Genomic DNA, 17599 nt, shown 5'->3' with positions numbered 1-17599 from the left:
CCCTCCCTCTCCCCTCCCCTCCATCCCCTCCTCTCCTCTGCTCTCTGAGCCTTCCTCCCTTCCCTCCCCTCCCTCCTCATCCCTCCCTCCACTCCTCCCCTCCCTCCCCTCCCTCCCCTCCCTCTCCTCCATCCCCTCCCCTCACTCATCTCCGGGGCTCCTCCAGCTCCAACTTCTCGGGCTCTGCCCCCTCCTCCCCAAACCCCCTCCCTGTCCCTCCCCTCCCTGTCCCTCCGCAGATGCCGCTTCCCCGGCGCTCGGGACGGCGGCCCCCGGCACCTGCCCCCGGCTGCTGATCCCGGGGGGGTTTTTTGGGGGTGGGGGCCGCCCGGGAGGAGGGAGGGGGGGTCCCCCTGAGTGTCCCCCCCTCCCCCGATGATGTTCTCGGTGCAGGAGGCGCTGCCCCCCCGGACGGGGGTCCCCATGAAGGAGGAGCCGCTGAGCGCGGGGCTCCCCGCCGGCCGCTGGCTGCAGGGCACCGGCATCCTGGACGCCGGCACGGCGGCGCAGAGGTAAGGGACAGCCTGGGGACAGCCTGGGGACAGTCTGGGGACAGTCTGGGGACAGTCTGGGGACAGCCCGGGGACAGTCCAGGGAGAGCCTGGGGACAGCCTGGGGACAGCCTGGGGACAGCCCGGGGACAGCCCGGGGACAGCCTGGGGACAGTCCAGGGAGAGCCTGGGAACAGCCTGGGGACAGCCCTGGGGACAGCCCTGGGGACAGCCCTGGGGACAGCCCTGGGGACAGTCCAGAGACAGCCTGGGGACAGCCTGGGGACAGGCCAGAGAGAGCCCCGGGGACAGCCCGGGGACAACTTGGGGACAGGCCAGGGAGAGCCCCGGGGACAGCCCGGGGACAGCTTGGGGACAGTCCAGGCAGAGCCCTGGGAACAGCCCGGGGACAGCCCTGGGGACAGCCTGGGGGACAGCCTGGGGGACAGCCTGGGGGACAGCCCGGGGACAGCCCGGGGACAGTCTGGGGACAGTCCGGGGAGAGCCTGGGGACAGCCCTGGGGACAGTCCAGAGACAGCCTGGGGACAGCCTGGGGACAGTCCAGAGACAGCCCGGGGACAGCCTGGGGGACAGCCCGGGGACAGCCCGGGGACAGCCCTGGGGACAGCCTGGGGACAGTCTGGGGACAGCCTGGGGGAGAGTCCAGGGAGAGTCCCAGGGCTCCGGGAGTTGCGGGATGGATGGATGTAACCCCGAGCTCTGCGGGTGGGATACCGGTGGGTATCCGGAATTCCATGGGAATTCCAGGGGATGGAGCTGTCCCAGAGGATGTGGGTATTCCTGAGGCTTTTGGGCATCCCGGTTTTCCTGGGCATCCTGGAGGTTCTGTGGGCTTTCTGGGGCTCTGGGCATCCCGGTTTTCATGGGCATCCCGGTTTTCCTGGACATCCCGGGTTTCCTGGACATCCTGGTTTTCATGGGCATCCCGGTTTTCCTGGGCATCCTGAAGGTTCTGGGCATTCCAGAGGCTCTGGGTATCCAGATTTCATGGGTATCCCAGTTTTCCTGGGCGTTCCAGAGGCATCCCGGTTTTCCTGGGTATCCCCGGGGGTTCTGAATATTCCAGAGGCTTGTGGGCATCCTGATTTTCCTGCGCATCCTGGAGGTTCTGGGCATTCCTGAGGCTCTGGGCATCCCGATTTTCATGGGCATCCTGAGGATTTTGGGCATTCCAGGGGCTCTGGGCATCCCGGTTTTCTTGGGCATCCTGGGGGCTCTGAATATTCCAGAGGCTTGTTGGCATCCCAGTTTTTGTGGACATCCTGGGGGGTTCTGGGCATTCCAGAGGCTCTGGGCATCCCGGTTTTCCTGGGTATCCCAGGGGCTTTGAATATTCCAGAGGCTTGTGAGCATCCCGATTTTCCTGTGCATCCTGAGGGTTCTGAGCATTCCAGGGGTTCTGGCTATCCTGGTTTTCATGGCCATCCCGGTTTTCCTGGGCATTCCAGGGGCTCTGGGCATCCTGGGCTCCTCAGATATCCCAGTTTTTCCATGGACCTTCCCAGGGCTGTGGTTGTGCCATCCCCGAATTCCAGGGGCATCCCGCAGCCCTCCCCGGGCACTGCGGGCATTCCAAGGGCTCTGGGCATCCTGGCCTTTGGGAATGTCCCGGAATCCATGGATATTCCAGGTCCTGAGGACATCCTGGGATCGATATGGATATTCCTGGTCCTCTGGACATCCTGAGTTTTGGGAATGTCCCAGGAATCCACGGATATTCCAGGGGCTGTGGGCAGCCTGGGCACGGCAGGAATTCCAGGTCCTGTGGGTATTCCAGGCTTTGGGAATGTCCTGGGATCCGTGGATATCCCATGGCCTGTGGGTCCCCTGGGTTCCAAGGATTTCATGAATCCCAGGATGTGCCCCCCCACCACTCCCAGTCCTTTTCCTGGCATTCCCGAGGCCTCTGGATTCCCTGGGCATCCCGGGATCCCCAGGGATTTGTTGTGCCAACGGGAATAGGATGTGTCCGGGAATGGGATGTGTATCTGGGAATGGGATTTGTCTGGGAATGGGATGTGTGTCCATTCCCTGCTTTTCCCAGGGGACTCAAATCCCATTCTCTGCCTTTTCCCAGGGGCTCAAATCTCATTCCCTGCCCTTTTCCAGAGGATTCAGAGCTCCATGGATCTCATTCCCTGCTTTTCCAGGGGTTCAAATCCCATTCTCTGCCCTTTTGGGAGACTTGAATCCCATTCCCTGTTTTTCCCAGGGGCTCAAATCTCATCCCCGCCCCCCCCCCCCCCCTTTTCCAGAGGGTTCAGAGCTCCATGGATCCCATTCCCTGCCCTCCTGGGGGTCTCAAATCCTATTCCCTGCCCTTTTCCAGGGGCTCAGATCCCATTCCGTGCTCTTTTTCCAGAGAGTTCAGAGCTCCATTCAGAGCATCCCATTCCCTGCTTTTCCACGGGCTCAAATCCCATTCTCTGCCCTTTTCCAGGGGCTCAAATCCCATTCCCTGCTTTCCCAGGGACTCAAATCCCATTCCCTGTTTTTCCCAGAGGAGCTCAAATCCCATTCCCTGCTCTTTTCCCAGGAGCTCAAATCCCATTCCCTGCATTCCCAGAGGACTCAAATCCCATTTCTGCTTTTCCCAGAGGACTCAAATCCCATTCCCTGCTCTTTTCCATGGGCTCAAATCCCATTCCGTTTTTTCCAGAGGGCTCAAATCCCATTCCCTGCCCTTTTCCAGGGGTCTCAAATCCCTTTCCCTACTCTTTCCTGGGGGATTCAAATCCCATTCCCTGCATTCCCAGAGATTCAAATCCCATTCCCTGCCGTTTTCCAGGGACTCAAATCCCATTCCCTGCCCTTTTCCATTTTCCATGGGCTCAAATCCCATTCCCTGCCTTTCCCAGGGGTCTCAAATCCCTTTCCCTGTTTTTCCCAGGGGTCTCAAATCCCATTCCCTGCTCTTTTTCCATGGGCTCAAATCCCATTCCCTGCCATTTTCCAGGGACTCAAATCCCATTCCCTGTTTTTCCCAGAGGAGTCAAATCCCACTCCCTGCTTTTCCAGGGTCTCAAATCCCCTTCCCTGCATTCCCAGTGTCCCCTGTCCCTCTCTCCCGCCTGTGCCACCCCTGTCCCGCTGTCCCCTCTGCGGGGTTTGGGGTGTCCCTAAACTTCCCTGGGGTCCCCCCAGAAACTTTGGGATGCTGGAAAACCTCCGGGAATGTCCCCCCCTGCCCCAAAGGGACCCTCGTGGTGACAGCCACCCCCGGGAGGGGACAGTGTGGACCCGAGGGACAGCAGTGACGGGTTGGGGTCTCAGGGAGGTGCTGGCCTTGTCCCTGTGTCCCCAAAAAGCTCTGCAGGGGACAGAGGGACACACCCGGGGCTGGCAGCGGCGACAGTGGTGACAGACATGTCACCAAGTGCCGTCCTGGGCGGCTCGGGGGGTGTGTGACACCCATGAGGACACCTGTGGATGTGTCCCTGTGTCCCCATGGCCACCTTGATGTCCCCAAGGGGTTGGCATTGGGATCTTAGGCTGTGGGGTGACATCAGGACCCTCAAAACTTCCCATCCCACGTGTCCCCATGGCCACCACGGTGTCCCCAAGGGGTTGTCACTGAGCTCTGGGGGTCCCTGGGTGACACCGCGATGTCCCCAAGGGGTTGGCACCGGTCCCTGGGGGTCACCGTGGTGTCCCCAAGGGGTTGGCACCGGTCCCTGGTGGACACCACAATGTCCCCAAGGGGATGTCACTGAGCTCTGGGGGTCCCTGGGTGACACCGTGATGTCCCCAAGGGGTTGTCACTGCCATCCGGGGGTCCCTGGGTGACCCCACAATGTCCCCATAGGGTTGTCACCACCATGATGTCCCCAAGAGGATGTCACCGACCTCTGGGGCTCCCTGGGTGACACTGCAATGTCCCCAAGGGGATGTCACTGCCATCTGGGGGTCCCTGGGTGACACTGCGGGGTCCCCAAGGGGATGGCACCGAGCTCTGGGGGTCCTTGGGTGACACTGCGGGGTCCCCAAGGGGATGGCACCGAGCTCTGGGGGTCCTTGGGTGACACTGCAATGTCCCCAAGGGGTTGTCACCACTGTCCAGGGGTCCCTGTGTGACACTGTGGGGTCCCCAAGGAGATGTCACCAAGCTCCGGGTGACACCGTGATGTCCCCACGGGGTTGTCACCACTGTGATGTCCCCACAGGGATGTCACCAAGCTTTGGGGGTCCCTGGGTGACACCACGATGTCCCCAAGGGGTTGTCACCGAGCACTGGGGATCCCTGCCACCACCGTGATGTCCCCAAGGGATTGTCACCACTGCCCAGGGGTCCCTGCCGCCACCACAATGTCCCCAGGAGGATGTCACCGAGCTCTGGGTGTCCCTGCCGCCACCACAATGTCCCCAGGGGGATGTCACCAAGCTCTGGGGGTCCCTGGGTGCCCCCACCATGTCCCCATGTGGTGTTGGGGTCCCCAAACCCCCCCAGCCCCCCCCGGGAGCCGCTTTAGGGCCGCGCCCGGAGCCGCCGCTTTCCTGGAAGCGCCGGGGCCGCGGCTGCTTGGAAATGCCTGATTGCCTTTAATTATTAATTAACGCTCGGGCGGGGCTGGCAGAGCCGGGGGGGTGGTTGGGGACACTGCGGGGACACAGCGGGGACAACCAGAGCCACCCCCACCCCCCTCCCCGCGGGTCCCCGAGGAGATTTTGGGGGGCGCGAAGGGGAATTTTGGGGGGGCTGGAAAATGTCGCTGTTTTGTGGTGGCCGCGCGCGGGTATTGTCGCCTCCCCAGGGGTGGCCCCGAGGGTGGCCCTGGGGACAGCTGGGGACCCTGGGGACAGTTGGGGACCCCGTGGGTGGCCCTGGGGACAGTTTGGGACCCTGGGGATAATTTGGGACCCCGGGAATGACTATGGGGACAATTTGGGACCTTGGGGACAATTTGGGACCCAGCAGGTGGCCCTGGGGACAGTTTGGGACCCTGGGGACAGTTTGGGAGCTCGCGAGTGACTATGGGGACAATTTGGGACCCCGTGAGTGACCCTGGGGACAATTTGGTACCCTGGGGACAGTTTGGGACCCCCCGAGTGACCCTGGGGACAATTTGAGACCCTGGGGACAGTTGGGGACCCCGCGAATGTCCCTGGGGGACAATTTGGGACCCTGGGGACAGTTTGGGACCCCGCAGGTGACCCTGGGGACAATTTGGGACCCCGGGGAGCAGCTGAAGGAGCTTCTCCTCCTGTCACACGCGGAGAAATGTCCCCAGAGTGTCCCCAAGGTCCCCAGGGGCTGCGTCGGCGGGGGGTGGCATTGGGGACACGGTGACAGCGACAGTGACGGTGACAGTGCTGGACCCACCGTCCCTGGGGTGGCTCTGCTGTCGCCGTCCTGTCACCGCGGGTGTCGGGGCAGGGACAGCAGCGGTGACACCCCGGAGGTGACACTGAGGGCTCAGGGATGTCCTCTCCTTGTCCTCTCTGTCCCTCGTGTCACCGATGCCAGGGGCGGGTGATGCTGGCGGTGTCCCCTCCCTGGACAGGCTGGTGGCCTTGGGGACAGGGTTCTGGTGGCCTTGGGGACAGGATCCTGCTGGCTTTGGGGACAGGGCCCTGGTGGCCTTGAGGACAGGGTCCTGCTGGCTTTGGGGACAGGGCCCTGGTGGCCTTGGGGACAGGCTGGTGGCCTTGGGGATAGGGTTCTGGTGGCCTTGGGGACAGGGTCTTAGTGGCCTTGGGGTCAGCCTGGTGGACTTGGGGACAGGCTGGTGGCCTTGGGAACAGGGTCCTGCTGGCCTTGGGGACAGGGCCTTGGTGGCCTTGGGGACAAGCTGGTGACCCCGGGGACAGGCTGGTGGCCTTGGGAACAGGGTCCTGCTGGCCTTGGGGACAGGGCCTTGGTGGCCTTGGGGACAAGCTGGTGACCCCGGGGACAAGCTGGTGACCTTGGGGACAGGGTGCTGCAGATTTTGGGGGTCCCAGGTTTTGGGGGTCCTACAGACGGGGCGATGCTGGGGGTCCCAAGAACTGGATTTGGGGATTTTTGGGATTTTGTGATTTTGGGGATTTTGGGATTCTGGGAAGGGGCGCTGGGGGTCCCATGGAGGAGGTTCTGGGGGTGCTGAGTTTGTGGGGGCCCCAATACTGGGGTCATGGGGGGGCCCGGGATGGGGCACTGGGGCCCCATAGAGGAGGTTTTGGGGTTCCCCAGGATGGGGTGCTGGGATTCCGGTGTCCCATGGAGAAGGTTTTGGGGGTCCTGGTGCTGGTATTGGGGTGCTGGGGGTCCCCAGGGTGGTGTTCTGGGGGGTCCCGGTGCTGGGGGTCCCCAGGTTTGGGGTTCTCGGGGATGGGGGTCCTGGTAATGAGGTGCTGGGGGTCCTTGGAATGGGATTTTGGGGGTCCCGGTGTTTGGGGTCCCCGGGATGGGATTTTGGGGTCCCAGTGTTTGGGGTCCCCAGGATGGGGTCCTGGAGGTGGGGGATGTCCCATAGAGGAAATTTTGGGGTTCCTGGTAATGGGGTGCTGGGCTCCTGGGGTTGGGGTGCTGGGGGTCCCCGGAATGGGATTTTGGGGGTTCCCAGTGCTGGGGATCCCCAAGTCTGGGGTTCTCAGGGATGGGGATCCCCAGGATGGGAATCTGGGAGTGCCAGTGTCCCATAGAGGAGGTTTTGGGGTTCCCGGTGCTGGGGATCCCCAAGTCTGGGGTTCTCGGGGATGGGGATCCCCAGGTCTGGGGTTCTCTGGGATTTGGGTTCTCGGGGATGGGGATCCCCAGTTCTGGGATTTTCAGGGATTGGGGTTCTTGGGGATGGGGACCCCCAGTTCTGAGCTTCTCTGGGGTTAGAGTTCTCTGGGATGGGGATCCTCAGTTCTGAGGTTCTCAGGGATTGGGATTCTTAGGGATGGAAATCCCCAGGTCTGGGATTCTCGGGGATTTGGGTTCTGAAGGATTTGGGTTCTCAGGGATGGGGATCCCCCAGTTCTGGGGTTCTCAGGGATTTGGGTTCTTAGGGATGGGGATCCCCAGGAATGGGGTTCTCTGGGATTGGAGTTCTCAGGGATTGAGGCTCTTGGGGGCTGGGACACTCAGGGATGGGGATCCTCAGGAATGGGGTTCTTGGGGATGAGGATCTCAAGGTCTGGGGTTCTCAGAGATTTGGGTTCTCAGGGACGGGGATCCCCAGGATTTGGGTCCTTGGGGATGGGGATCCCCAGTTCTGGGGTTCTCAGGGACGGGGATCCCCAGGATTTGGGTCCTTGGGGATGGGAATCCCCAGTTCTGGGGTTCTTAGGGATGGGGATCCCCAGGGTTTGGGTTCTTGGGGATGGGGATCCCCAGTTCTGGGGTTCTTAGGGATGGGGATCCCCAGGATTTGGGTCCTTGGGGATGGGGATCCCCAGTTCTGGGGTTCTTAGGGATGGGGATCCCCAGTTCTGGGGTTCTTAGGGATGGGGATCCCCAGGGTTTGGGTTCTTAGGGATGGGGATCCCCAGGGTTTGGGTCCTTGGGGATGGGGATCCTCAGTTCTGGGGTTCTTAGGGATGGGGATCCCCAGGATTTGGGTTCTTGGGGATGGGGATCCTCAGTTCTGGGGTTCTTAGGGATTGGAGTTCTCAGGGATTGGGGTTCTTGGGTCTGGGGTTCTCAGGGATGAGTTTTCCCGGTGCTGGGAGGGTGTCCCCTGACGCTGTCCCCTGACACTGTCCCCGCTGTCCCCTCTGTCCCCTGACACTGTCCCCACTGTCCCCCCTGTCTCAGCGGGGTGTCGCTGGCCCGCGCTCACTTCGAGAAGCAGCCTCCGGCCAACCTGCGCAAATCCAACTTCTTCCACTTCGTGCTGGCCATGTACGACCGGCAGGGACAGCCCGTGGAGGTGGAGCGCACCTGCTTCATCGACTTCGTGGAGAAGGAGAGGGTGAGAAACCCCCCAAAAAACCCCTAAACCACCCCAAAAAACCTCCCAAAACCACCCCAAAACTCCCGCGGGCTCAGGGCGGGGCGGGGCAGCTGCGGGTGAGGCCGGAGCGTGGCTGAAACTCATGGCATGAGTGGCCGGAGTGGAGTGGAGTGACCGGGAGGGGACACCAAGTGACCAGGAAGGTGTGGAGGGGTCATGGGGTGACCAGGAGGGGACACAAAGTGACCGGGGGGACATGGAGTGACCAGGAGTGGACATGGAATGACCAGGAGGGTGCGGAGGGGACATCAAGTGACCAGGAGAGAACATGGAGTGACCAGGAGGATGTGGAGGGGACATGGAGTGACCAGGAGGGGACACGGAGTGACCAGGAGGGCGTGGAGGGGTCATTGAGTGACCAGGAGAGGACACGGAGTGACCAGGAGGGCGTGGAGGGGTCATTGAGTGACCAGGAGGATGTGGAGGGGACACGGAGTGACCAGGAGGGGACACCGAGTGATCAGGAGGGCGTGGTGGGGCCGTAGAGTGACCAGGAGGGTGTGGAGGGGACACTGAATGACCAAAAGGGGACATGGAGTCACCAGGAGGGGACATGGAGTGACCAGGAGGATGTGGAGGGGTCATTGAGTGACCAGGAGGGGACACGGAGTAGCCAGGAGGGGACATAGAGTTACCAGGAAGGGACATGGAGTGACCAGGAAGGGACATGGAGTGACAAGGAGGGGACACGGAGTGACCAGGAGGCCATGGTGGGTCATAGAGTGACCAAGAAGGTGCAGAGGGAACACCGAGTGACCAGGAGGGGACACTGAGTGACCATCTGTCCCCATCCCCGCTAACTCTGTCCCCAACCCCTCCAAGGAGCAGAACGGGGAGAAAACCAACAACGGGATCCACTACCGCCTGCAGCTGCTCTACAGCAACGGTGCGCCACGGGACTTTGGGGGCCATTTTGGGGTTTGTTTTTTTGGGGTGTCCCCAAGGGGGGAGGTGACATCGGGGTGTCCCCTCCGGTGTCCCCCGCAGGGCTGAGGACCGAGCAGGATTTGTACGTCCGCCTCATCGACTCCATGTCCAAGCAGGTACCGAAATCCCAAAAAAATCCAAAAAAAATCCCAAAATCTCGTCCCCTAAAAAATCCTCCCCCGGGTTGTGGGGTGGGAAGGGGACATCTGGATGTCACCGCTGTCACCTCGGTGTCCCCCGCAGGCCATCATTTACGAGGGGCAGGACAAGAACCCCGAGATGTGCCGGGTGCTGCTGACCCACGAGATCATGTGCAGGTGGGTTTGGGGACACGGGGGACAGCGGTGTCCCCGAGGTCCCTGGGGAAAGATACCCCCCGTGGTAATTAGTGAGACGCTAATTAACGCTGGGAGGTGCCGCGACAAGGGACAAGCCACCCCTGGGTGGCCTTGATGTGTCACCTGAGGGTGACATGGGGTCCTGGGGTGGGACCCCAAGGCCTTTAGAGCCACCCAAGGGTGACAAGGGCTGGTCCCCAACCCATTCAGAGTCACCCGAGGGTGACAGGGGAGGGTCCCCAGCCCCCTCAGAGCCACCCGAGGGTGACAAGAATGGGTCCCCAACCCATTCAGAGCCACCCAAGGGTGACAAGGGCTGGTCCCCAATCCCTTCAGAGCCACTCAAAGGTGACATGGAGCCCTCTGGGGGTGACACAGATGGGTCCCCAATCCCTTCAGAGCCACTCAAAGGTGACACAGAGCCCTCTGGGGTGACACAGATGGGTCCCCAACCCCTTTAAAGCCACCCGGAGGTGACACGGAGCTCCTGGGACCCCCCCAGATCTGTCCCCAAGCCCATCAAGGGGTCGAAAAGTGACACCCCTGTGTCGTGTCCCCTCTGTCCCCACCCCTGGGTGATGGGGCAGTCCGAGAGTGGGACACGGGGAGGTGGCACGTCCCCTGGCTGTCCCCTGATGTCACCTCCTGTCCCCGTGTGCAGCCGCTGCTGTGACAAGAAGAGCTGCGGGAACCGCAACGAGACCCCCTCGGACCCCGTCATCATCGACAGGTGACACTGGGACATCGGGACTTTGGGGACACCGGGGACATCAGGGACATCAGGGGACAACAGGGACATCAAGGACATCAGGGACCCTGGGGACATCCAGGGACACTTGGGGACGCTGGGGACCCCCGACACCTCATGGTGACCTGGAGGGGGTGGCAGCCACCGGGGTTGTCCCCAAGGTTGGGGACACGATGCTGATGAGCTGAGGGACAGCACTGAGCTGTCCCCAGGGGGGTGACAGCGGTGACAGATGTCCCAGTTGGTGACATCGCTAACAGAGGTGACACCGGCACACTGGGGACATTGCAGGGTGGCCGTGTCACCATCCCTGAGGCCACCGTGGTCCCTTTGTCACCTCCCTGGTGTCACCAAGCCAGGCCCATGGGGGAGGACAGGACCGCGGTCCCCTTGTCACTGCCACTGTCCCCATGTCCCCTGTCCCACAGGTGTCCCCATGATGGCACTTTTGGGGTGGTGTCACCTTGGGGAGGTGACACCCCGATGGTTGGTGGCAGTGTCCCAAATGTCCCAAATGTCCCCTTGTCAGCCTCAGGAGTTTTTGGGGGTCACCCGAGGCTTTTGGGGGTCACACAGGGCCTGGCGTGTCCCCAACATGTCCCCCCTATTCCCAGGACTTTTTGGGGTGTCCCCAACCCCCTTTCCCCATCCCCAGAACTTTTTTGGGGTGTCACCCAGTGCCAGGAGTGTCCCCAACCTGTCACCCCCAGCCCCAAGACTTTTGGGGTGTCCCCAGTCCTCTCTCCCAATCCCCATCCCTTTTAGGGTGTCACCCAGTGCCAGGCATGTCCCCAACCCACCCCAAGACTTTTGGGGTCCCCTGTCCCCATCCCCATCGCTTTTCGGGGGGTCACCCAGTTCCAGGTGTGTCCCCAACCCACCCCAGGACTTTTGGGGTGTCCCCTCTCCCCATCCCCATCCCTTTTAGGGGGGTGACCCAGTGCCAGGCGTGTCCCCAACCTATCCCCTCTATTCCCAGGACTTTTGGGGCATCCCCAGCCCACCCCAAGACTTTTGGGGTGTCCCTGGTCCCCTCTCCCCATCCCCATCCCTTTTGGGGTGTCACCAGTGCCAGGCATGTCCCCAACCCACCCCAGGACTTTTGGGGTGTCCCCAGTCCCCTCTCCCCATCCCCATCACTTTTGAGGATGTCACCCAGTGCTTTTAGGGTGTCACCCATTGCCAGGAGTGTCCCCAAACCCCTGTCCCCATTCCCAAAGCTTTTGGGGTGTCCCCAGTCTACGCCAGGACTTTTGGGGTGTCCCCAGTCCCCTGTCCCCATCCCCATCCCTTTTGGGAGGTCACCCAATTCCAGGCGTGTCCCCAGCTGGTCCCCCCACAATGCCAAGACTTTTGGGGTGTCCTCTGTCCCCCCTCCCTATTCCCAGAACTTTTGAGGTGTCACCCACTTCCAGGTGTGTCCCCAACCCACCTCAGGACTTTTGGGGTGTCCCCTCTCCCCATCCCCATCCCTTTTTGGGGTGTCACCCAGTTCCAGGCATGTCCCCAACCTGTCCCCTCCAGTCCCAAGACTTTTGGGGTATCCTCTGTCCCCTGTCCCCATCCCCATCACTTTTGGGGTGTCCCCTGTCCTCATCCCCATCCCCTTTTGGGGTGTCACCCAGTGCCAGGCGTGTCCCCAACCTCTCCCCCGTTTCCCCCCCCATCCCTGTCCCCTGTCCCCCCCCCATGTCCCCGTGTCCCCCCCCCGGCCCAGCCCCGCTGGTTTGGGGTGTCACCCAGTGCCAGGCGTGTCCCCAGTCTGTCCCCTTGCAGTCCCAAGACTTTTGGGGTGTCCCAATTACTCTCTCCCTATTCCCAGGGCTTTTGGGGTGTCCCCAATCCCCTGTCCCCATCCCCATCCCTTTTGGGGTGTCACCCAGTGCCAGGCATGTCCCCAACCCACCCCAAGACTTTTGGGGTCCCTTGTCCCCATCCCCATCCCTTTTAGGGGGGTGACCCAGTGCCAGGCGTGTCCCCAACCTGTCCCCTCTATTCCCAGGACTTTTGGGGCATCCCCAGCCCACCCCAAGACTTTTGGGGTGTCCCTGGTCCCCTCTCCCCATCCCCATCCCTTTTGGGGTGTCACCAGTGCCAGGCATGTCCCCAACCCACCCCAGGACTTTTGGGGTGTCCCCAGTCCCCTCTCCCCATCCCCATCACTTTTGAGGATGTCACCCAGTGCTTTTAGGGTGTCACCCACTTCCAGGTGTGTCCCCAACCCACCCCAGGACTTTTGGGGTGTCCCCTCTCCCCATCCCCATCCCTTTTTGGGGTGTCACCCAGTTCCAGGCATGTCCCCAACCTGTCCCCTCCAGTCCCAAGACTTTTGGGGTATCCTCTGTCCCCTGTCCCCATCCCCATCACTTTTGGGGTGTCCCCTGTCCTCATCCCCATCCCCTTTTGGGGTGTCACCCAGTTCCAGGCGTGTCCCCAACCTCTCCCCCAGTCCCCCCCCATCCCTGTCCCCTGTCCCCCCCGCCATGTCCCCGTGTCCCCCCCCCGGGCCAGCCCCGCTGGTTTGGGGTGTCACCCAGTGCCAGGCGTGTCCCCAACCCACCCCAGGACTTCTGAGGTGTCCCCAATCCCCTGTCCCCATCCCCATCACTTTTGAGGTGTCACCCAGTGCCAGGCGTGTCCCCAGTCTGTCCCCTCCAGTCCCAAGACTTTTGGGGTGTCCCAATTACTCTCTCCCTATTCCCAGGGCTTTTGGGGTGTCCCCAATCCCCTGTCCCCATCCCCATCCCTTTTGGGGTGTCACCCAGTTCCAGGTGTGTCCCCAACCCACCCCAAGACTTTTGGGGTCCCCTGTCCCCATCCCCATCCCCTTTTGGGGTGTCACCCAGTACCAGGTGTGTCCCCAACCTGCCCCAGGACTTTTGGGGTCCCCTCTCCCCATCCCTTTTCGGGGTGTCGCCCAGTTCCAGGCATGTCCCCAACCCACCCCAGGACTTTTTGGGGTATCCCTGGTCCCCTCTCCCCATCCCCATCACTTTTGGGGTGTCACCCAGTGCCAGGCATGTCCCCAACCCACCCCAAGACATTTAGGGTGTCCCCAATCCCCTGTCCCCATCCCCATCCCTTTTTGGGGGGTCACCCATTGCCAGGAGTGTCCCCAAACCCCTGCCCCCACTCCCAAAGCTTTTGGGGTGTCCCCAGCCCACCCCAAGACTTTTGGGGTCCCCTCTCTCCATCCCCATCCCTTTTGGGGTGTCACCCAGTGCCAGGCATGTCCCCAACCCACCCCAAGACATTTGGGGTCCCCTGTCCCCATCCCAATCCCTTTTGGGGTGTCACCCAGTTCCAGGCGTGTCCCCAACCTCTCCCCCGTTTCCCCCCCGCCATCCCTGTCCCCTGTCCCCCCCCCATGTCCCCGTGTCCCCCCCCCGGGCCAGCCCCGCTGGTTTGAGAGCGGTGCTAAGTGCCCCTCTCGCGGCGTTAATCAAATTACCCGGCAGCGAAAATTGACGCTTCTCATTAATTAGCCACGATTATGCTAATTGCGCATTCAAATTTATGCGCCGCGAGCAGAAGGTGCTCGGCAGCGGCGCCGGGCATTTGCATATTCAATGGTAATTAGCCATGCTAATTAATGCGCCGGCCCCGTATTTTTAACTCGCGGGGTTTGGGGTGGGGGGGGGAAAATCAGCTCCAGAATCATCCCCCCCCCGCTCTACCTGGGGTTGGGATTTTGGGGGTTTTATCTGGGGGGTTTTGGGGTGTCTCCTCCTGGCCGGGCTGGCCTGGGGGTGGCGGGGGAGTTTTCCCGGTTTTTTTCCTTTTTTATTCCATTTTTTCCCCCTTTTTTTCCTCTTTTTTCTCCCGTTTCCCCCCCCCTTTTTTTTTCTTTCCCCCCTTTTTTCCTCTCCCTTTTCCCCCCCCCCTTTTCCCCCCCCTTTCCCCCCGTTTTTTCCTGGTTTCCTCCCCGTTTCTTTCCCCCGTTTTTTTTCCCCGTTTTTTTCCCCCCGTTTTCTTCCCTCCGTTTTCTTCCCCCCGTTTTCCCCCCCGTTTCCCGCCCCTTTTTTTCCCCTTTTTTTCTCCCGTTTTTTTTTCCCCCCATTCCCTTTTCCCCCCCGTTTTTCCCTTTTCCCCCCCGTTTTTCCTCGTTTTTCCCCCATTTCCCCCCCGTTTTCTCCCCCCCGTTTTCTCCCCCCCGTTTTTCCCCCCTCTTTTTTCCCCTCTCTTTTTTCCCCCCCTTTTCCCCCCGTTTTTTCCTGGTTCCCCCCATTTTTCCCTTTCCCCCCCCGTTTTTCCCTTTTCTCCCCTCCGTTTTTCCCCATTTTCCCCGTTTTTTCCCGTTTTTTTCTCCCCTTTTTTTCTCCCCCTTTTCCCCTCCGTTCCCCCCCTTTTTTTCCCCGTTTTTTTCTCCCGTTTTTTTTTCCCCATTTCCCCCCCGTTTTCCCCCTCTTCCTCCCCCCGTTTTTTCCCCATTTCCCCCGTTTTTCCGCCGTTTTTTCCCGTTTTTATTCCCCCCGTTTTTATTCCCCCCGTTTTTTTCCCCTCGTTTTCTTCCCCCCAGTTTTCTCCCTCCGTTTTTTCCCCCCCTTCTCCCCCTTTTTTTCCCCCGTTTTTATCCCCCCCTTTTTTTCCCCCCATTTTTTCCCCCGTTTTTTTTTTTTCCCATTTTTTCCCCGTTTCTTTTCCCCGTTTTTTTCGGGTTTCCCTGTTTTTTTCCCGGTTTTTTTTTCCCGACATTTTCCAGCTCTTTCCTTGCCCTGATTACCACCCACGGGGCGGGAATGGGATTATGGGAATGGGAGGAATTTGGGGACACCCCCCCCCCCTTTTCCTGTGTTGTCCCATGGGGTGGGACCCCCTTTTCTGTGGGGTTGGGACCCCCTCGGTGTGAGATCCCTGGGGTCGCCTTTTTGTGAGGTCCCCTGTTTTCCATGGGGTCCCCAAAATGAAACCCCTTTTTGTGGGATCTCCTTTCTCCATGAGGTCCTAGAAATGAAGCCCCTTTTTGTGGGATTCCTCTTCTCTATGGGGTCCTAGAAATGAAACCCCTTTTTGTGGGATCCTTTTTTGCACATTCCCTTTTTTTGTGGGATTGCCTTCTTGTGGCTTCCCCTTTTTGTAGGTTCCCCCTTTTTGTGGTTCCCCCTTTTTGTGGGATTCTCTTTTCCATGGGGAGCCCCTCACTGTGGGATCACCCTTTTCCATGAGATCCTGTAAATGAGACCCCTTTTTTTGGGATCCCCTTTTTGTGGGATCCTCTTTTTGTGGGATCCCCCTTTCAATGGGAAACCCCTTTTTTGGGGATCCCCCTTTTTGTGGGATTCCCCTTTTCCTTAAGACGACCCCTTTCCCCATGACCACATTTCTCTGGGATCTCCTTTTTGCGGGATCCCCCCCTTTTTGTCGGATCCCCTTTCCACGGCATCCCTTTTCCATAGGATCCCCTCATCCATGGGATCACCTTTTTGTGGGATCCCCATCCTCTGAGACCCCCTTTCTTTTGGGATCCTCTTTCTGTGGGACCCCCCTTTTCATGTAACCTCCCTTTTGTGGGATCCCTGGGACCCTTTTTTTTCTGGGATCACCTTTTTGTGGGATCCCCTCTCCCTGAGGCCCCTTTTCCATGGAATCCCCTTTTTCTGGGACCCTCTTTTTTTGTGGGATCCCCATTCCCTGAGACCCCTTTTCTGTAGGATCCCCTTATTCTGAGATCTCCTTTTTGTGGGATCCCCCTTTCCCCGTAACCCCATTTTTGTGGGATCTCAGGGATCCTTTTTCCCCGGGATCCCTTTTTTTTTTGTGGGATCCTCCTTTTGTGGGATCCCATTTTTGTGGGATTCCCCTTTTTGCGGGACCCCCTTTCCATGTAACCCCTTTTTTGTGGGATTCTCATTCCCTGGGATCCCCGGATTTTTTTGGGATCCTTTTTTTGCAGGATCTCCTTTTTATGGGAACCCGCTTTCTGTGTAACCCCCTTTTTTGTGGGATCCCCATTCCCTGGAACCCTTTTTTCTATGGGACCTCTTTTTTTGTGGGATCCCCATTCCCTGGGATCCCCCTCGGTGTCCCCCCAGCCCAACCTGGGGAGGTGACCCTGCTCGGGGTCCCCCAGATGTCCCCAAACCCCGTGTCACCCCCATGTCCCAGCGTTCCCAGGGATACCAGTGTCACCATCCCCAGCAGGGTGGAGACAGGGAGCGACCCTGGGATGGGGACAAAATGGGACACTGGCATGGGGACAGTGGGATGGGGACAAAATGGGACACTGGCATGGGGACAGTGGGATTGGGGACACTGGGATGGGAACCAATGTATCCCCCACCCTGCTGTCCCCAAAAGTGTCACCAGTGCCATGGCAGGGGGGACACTGGTGTGAGGACACTGGGATTGGGACACTGGGATGGGATGGGGACACTGGGATGGGAACAGTGGGATGGGACACTGGGATGGGGACAGGGTGGCATTGTGGGATTGGGACAGGACAGGACATGGGAATGGGGACAGTGGGATGGGGACAGGGTGAGACACTGGGATGGGGACAGGAGGGGACAAAGGGATGGGATGGGACAGTGGGATGGGGACAAGAGGGGACACAGGAATGTGGCAGTGGGATGGGGACACTGAGATGGGGACAGAATGGGACACGGGAATGGGGACAGGAATGGGATGTGGGATGGGGACAAGAATGGGACACAGGAATGGGGACAGCGGATGGGGACAGGGTGGCATAACAGGGTGGGGACAAAGCAGGATAGAGGAATGGGGACAGTGGATGGGGACAACATGGGGACACTGGAATGGGGACACTAGGATTGGGACAGGCTGGAACAGTGGGGTGGGGACAGTGGAAGAGGGACGGGATGGGGACAGGGCAGGACAGGGATAGGGACAAGAAGGGGCAGTGGGATGGGGACAGGAAGGGACAGCAGGATGGGGACAGAATGGGGACAGTGAGATGGGGACAAAATGGGACACTGGGATTGGAATGGGGCCACTGGGATGGGGACAATGAAGGTGTGGTGACAAGAAGGGGACAATGGGATGGGGACAAAATGGTGACACCAGGATGGGGACAGTGGGATGGGGACAATGATGGGGTGGTGACAAAGGACAACGGGATGGGGACAAAATGGCAACACTGGGATGGGGACAGTGGTGACAAGAATGATGGAGTGGTGACAAGAAGGGACAGTGGA

General features: G+C 60.3%; 1 protein-coding gene across 1 annotated transcript in view; it reads left to right on the top strand.

Annotated features, from left to right (window-relative positions):
• Nucleotides 1-378: 378 nt before the first annotated feature.
• LOC310909702 (transcription factor COE4-like) overlaps nucleotides 379-17599 on the top strand; it is a gene marked incomplete at its 5' end in the record, with an annotated part of 31942 nt that continues 14721 nt past the window's right edge. Inside the window, 6 exons of the mRNA XM_083861795.1 lie at nucleotides 379-512; nucleotides 8234-8390; nucleotides 9255-9318; nucleotides 9420-9475; nucleotides 9603-9676; nucleotides 10359-10427. Of these exons, the coding sequence (XP_083717921.1) occupies nucleotides 379-512; nucleotides 8234-8390; nucleotides 9255-9318; nucleotides 9420-9475; nucleotides 9603-9676; nucleotides 10359-10427 (554 nt within the window). The remainder of the gene's footprint in view (nucleotides 513-8233; nucleotides 8391-9254; nucleotides 9319-9419; nucleotides 9476-9602; nucleotides 9677-10358; nucleotides 10428-17599) is intronic.

The sequence above is a fragment of the Zosterops lateralis genome (assembly GCF_965231275.1).
Source record: "Zosterops lateralis genome assembly, chromosome: 5".
Taxonomy (NCBI): domain Eukaryota; kingdom Metazoa; phylum Chordata; class Aves; order Passeriformes; family Zosteropidae; genus Zosterops; species Zosterops lateralis.
Note: the sequence above shows the minus strand (reverse complement) of the source record. Positions and strands in the feature narration are given on the sequence as shown.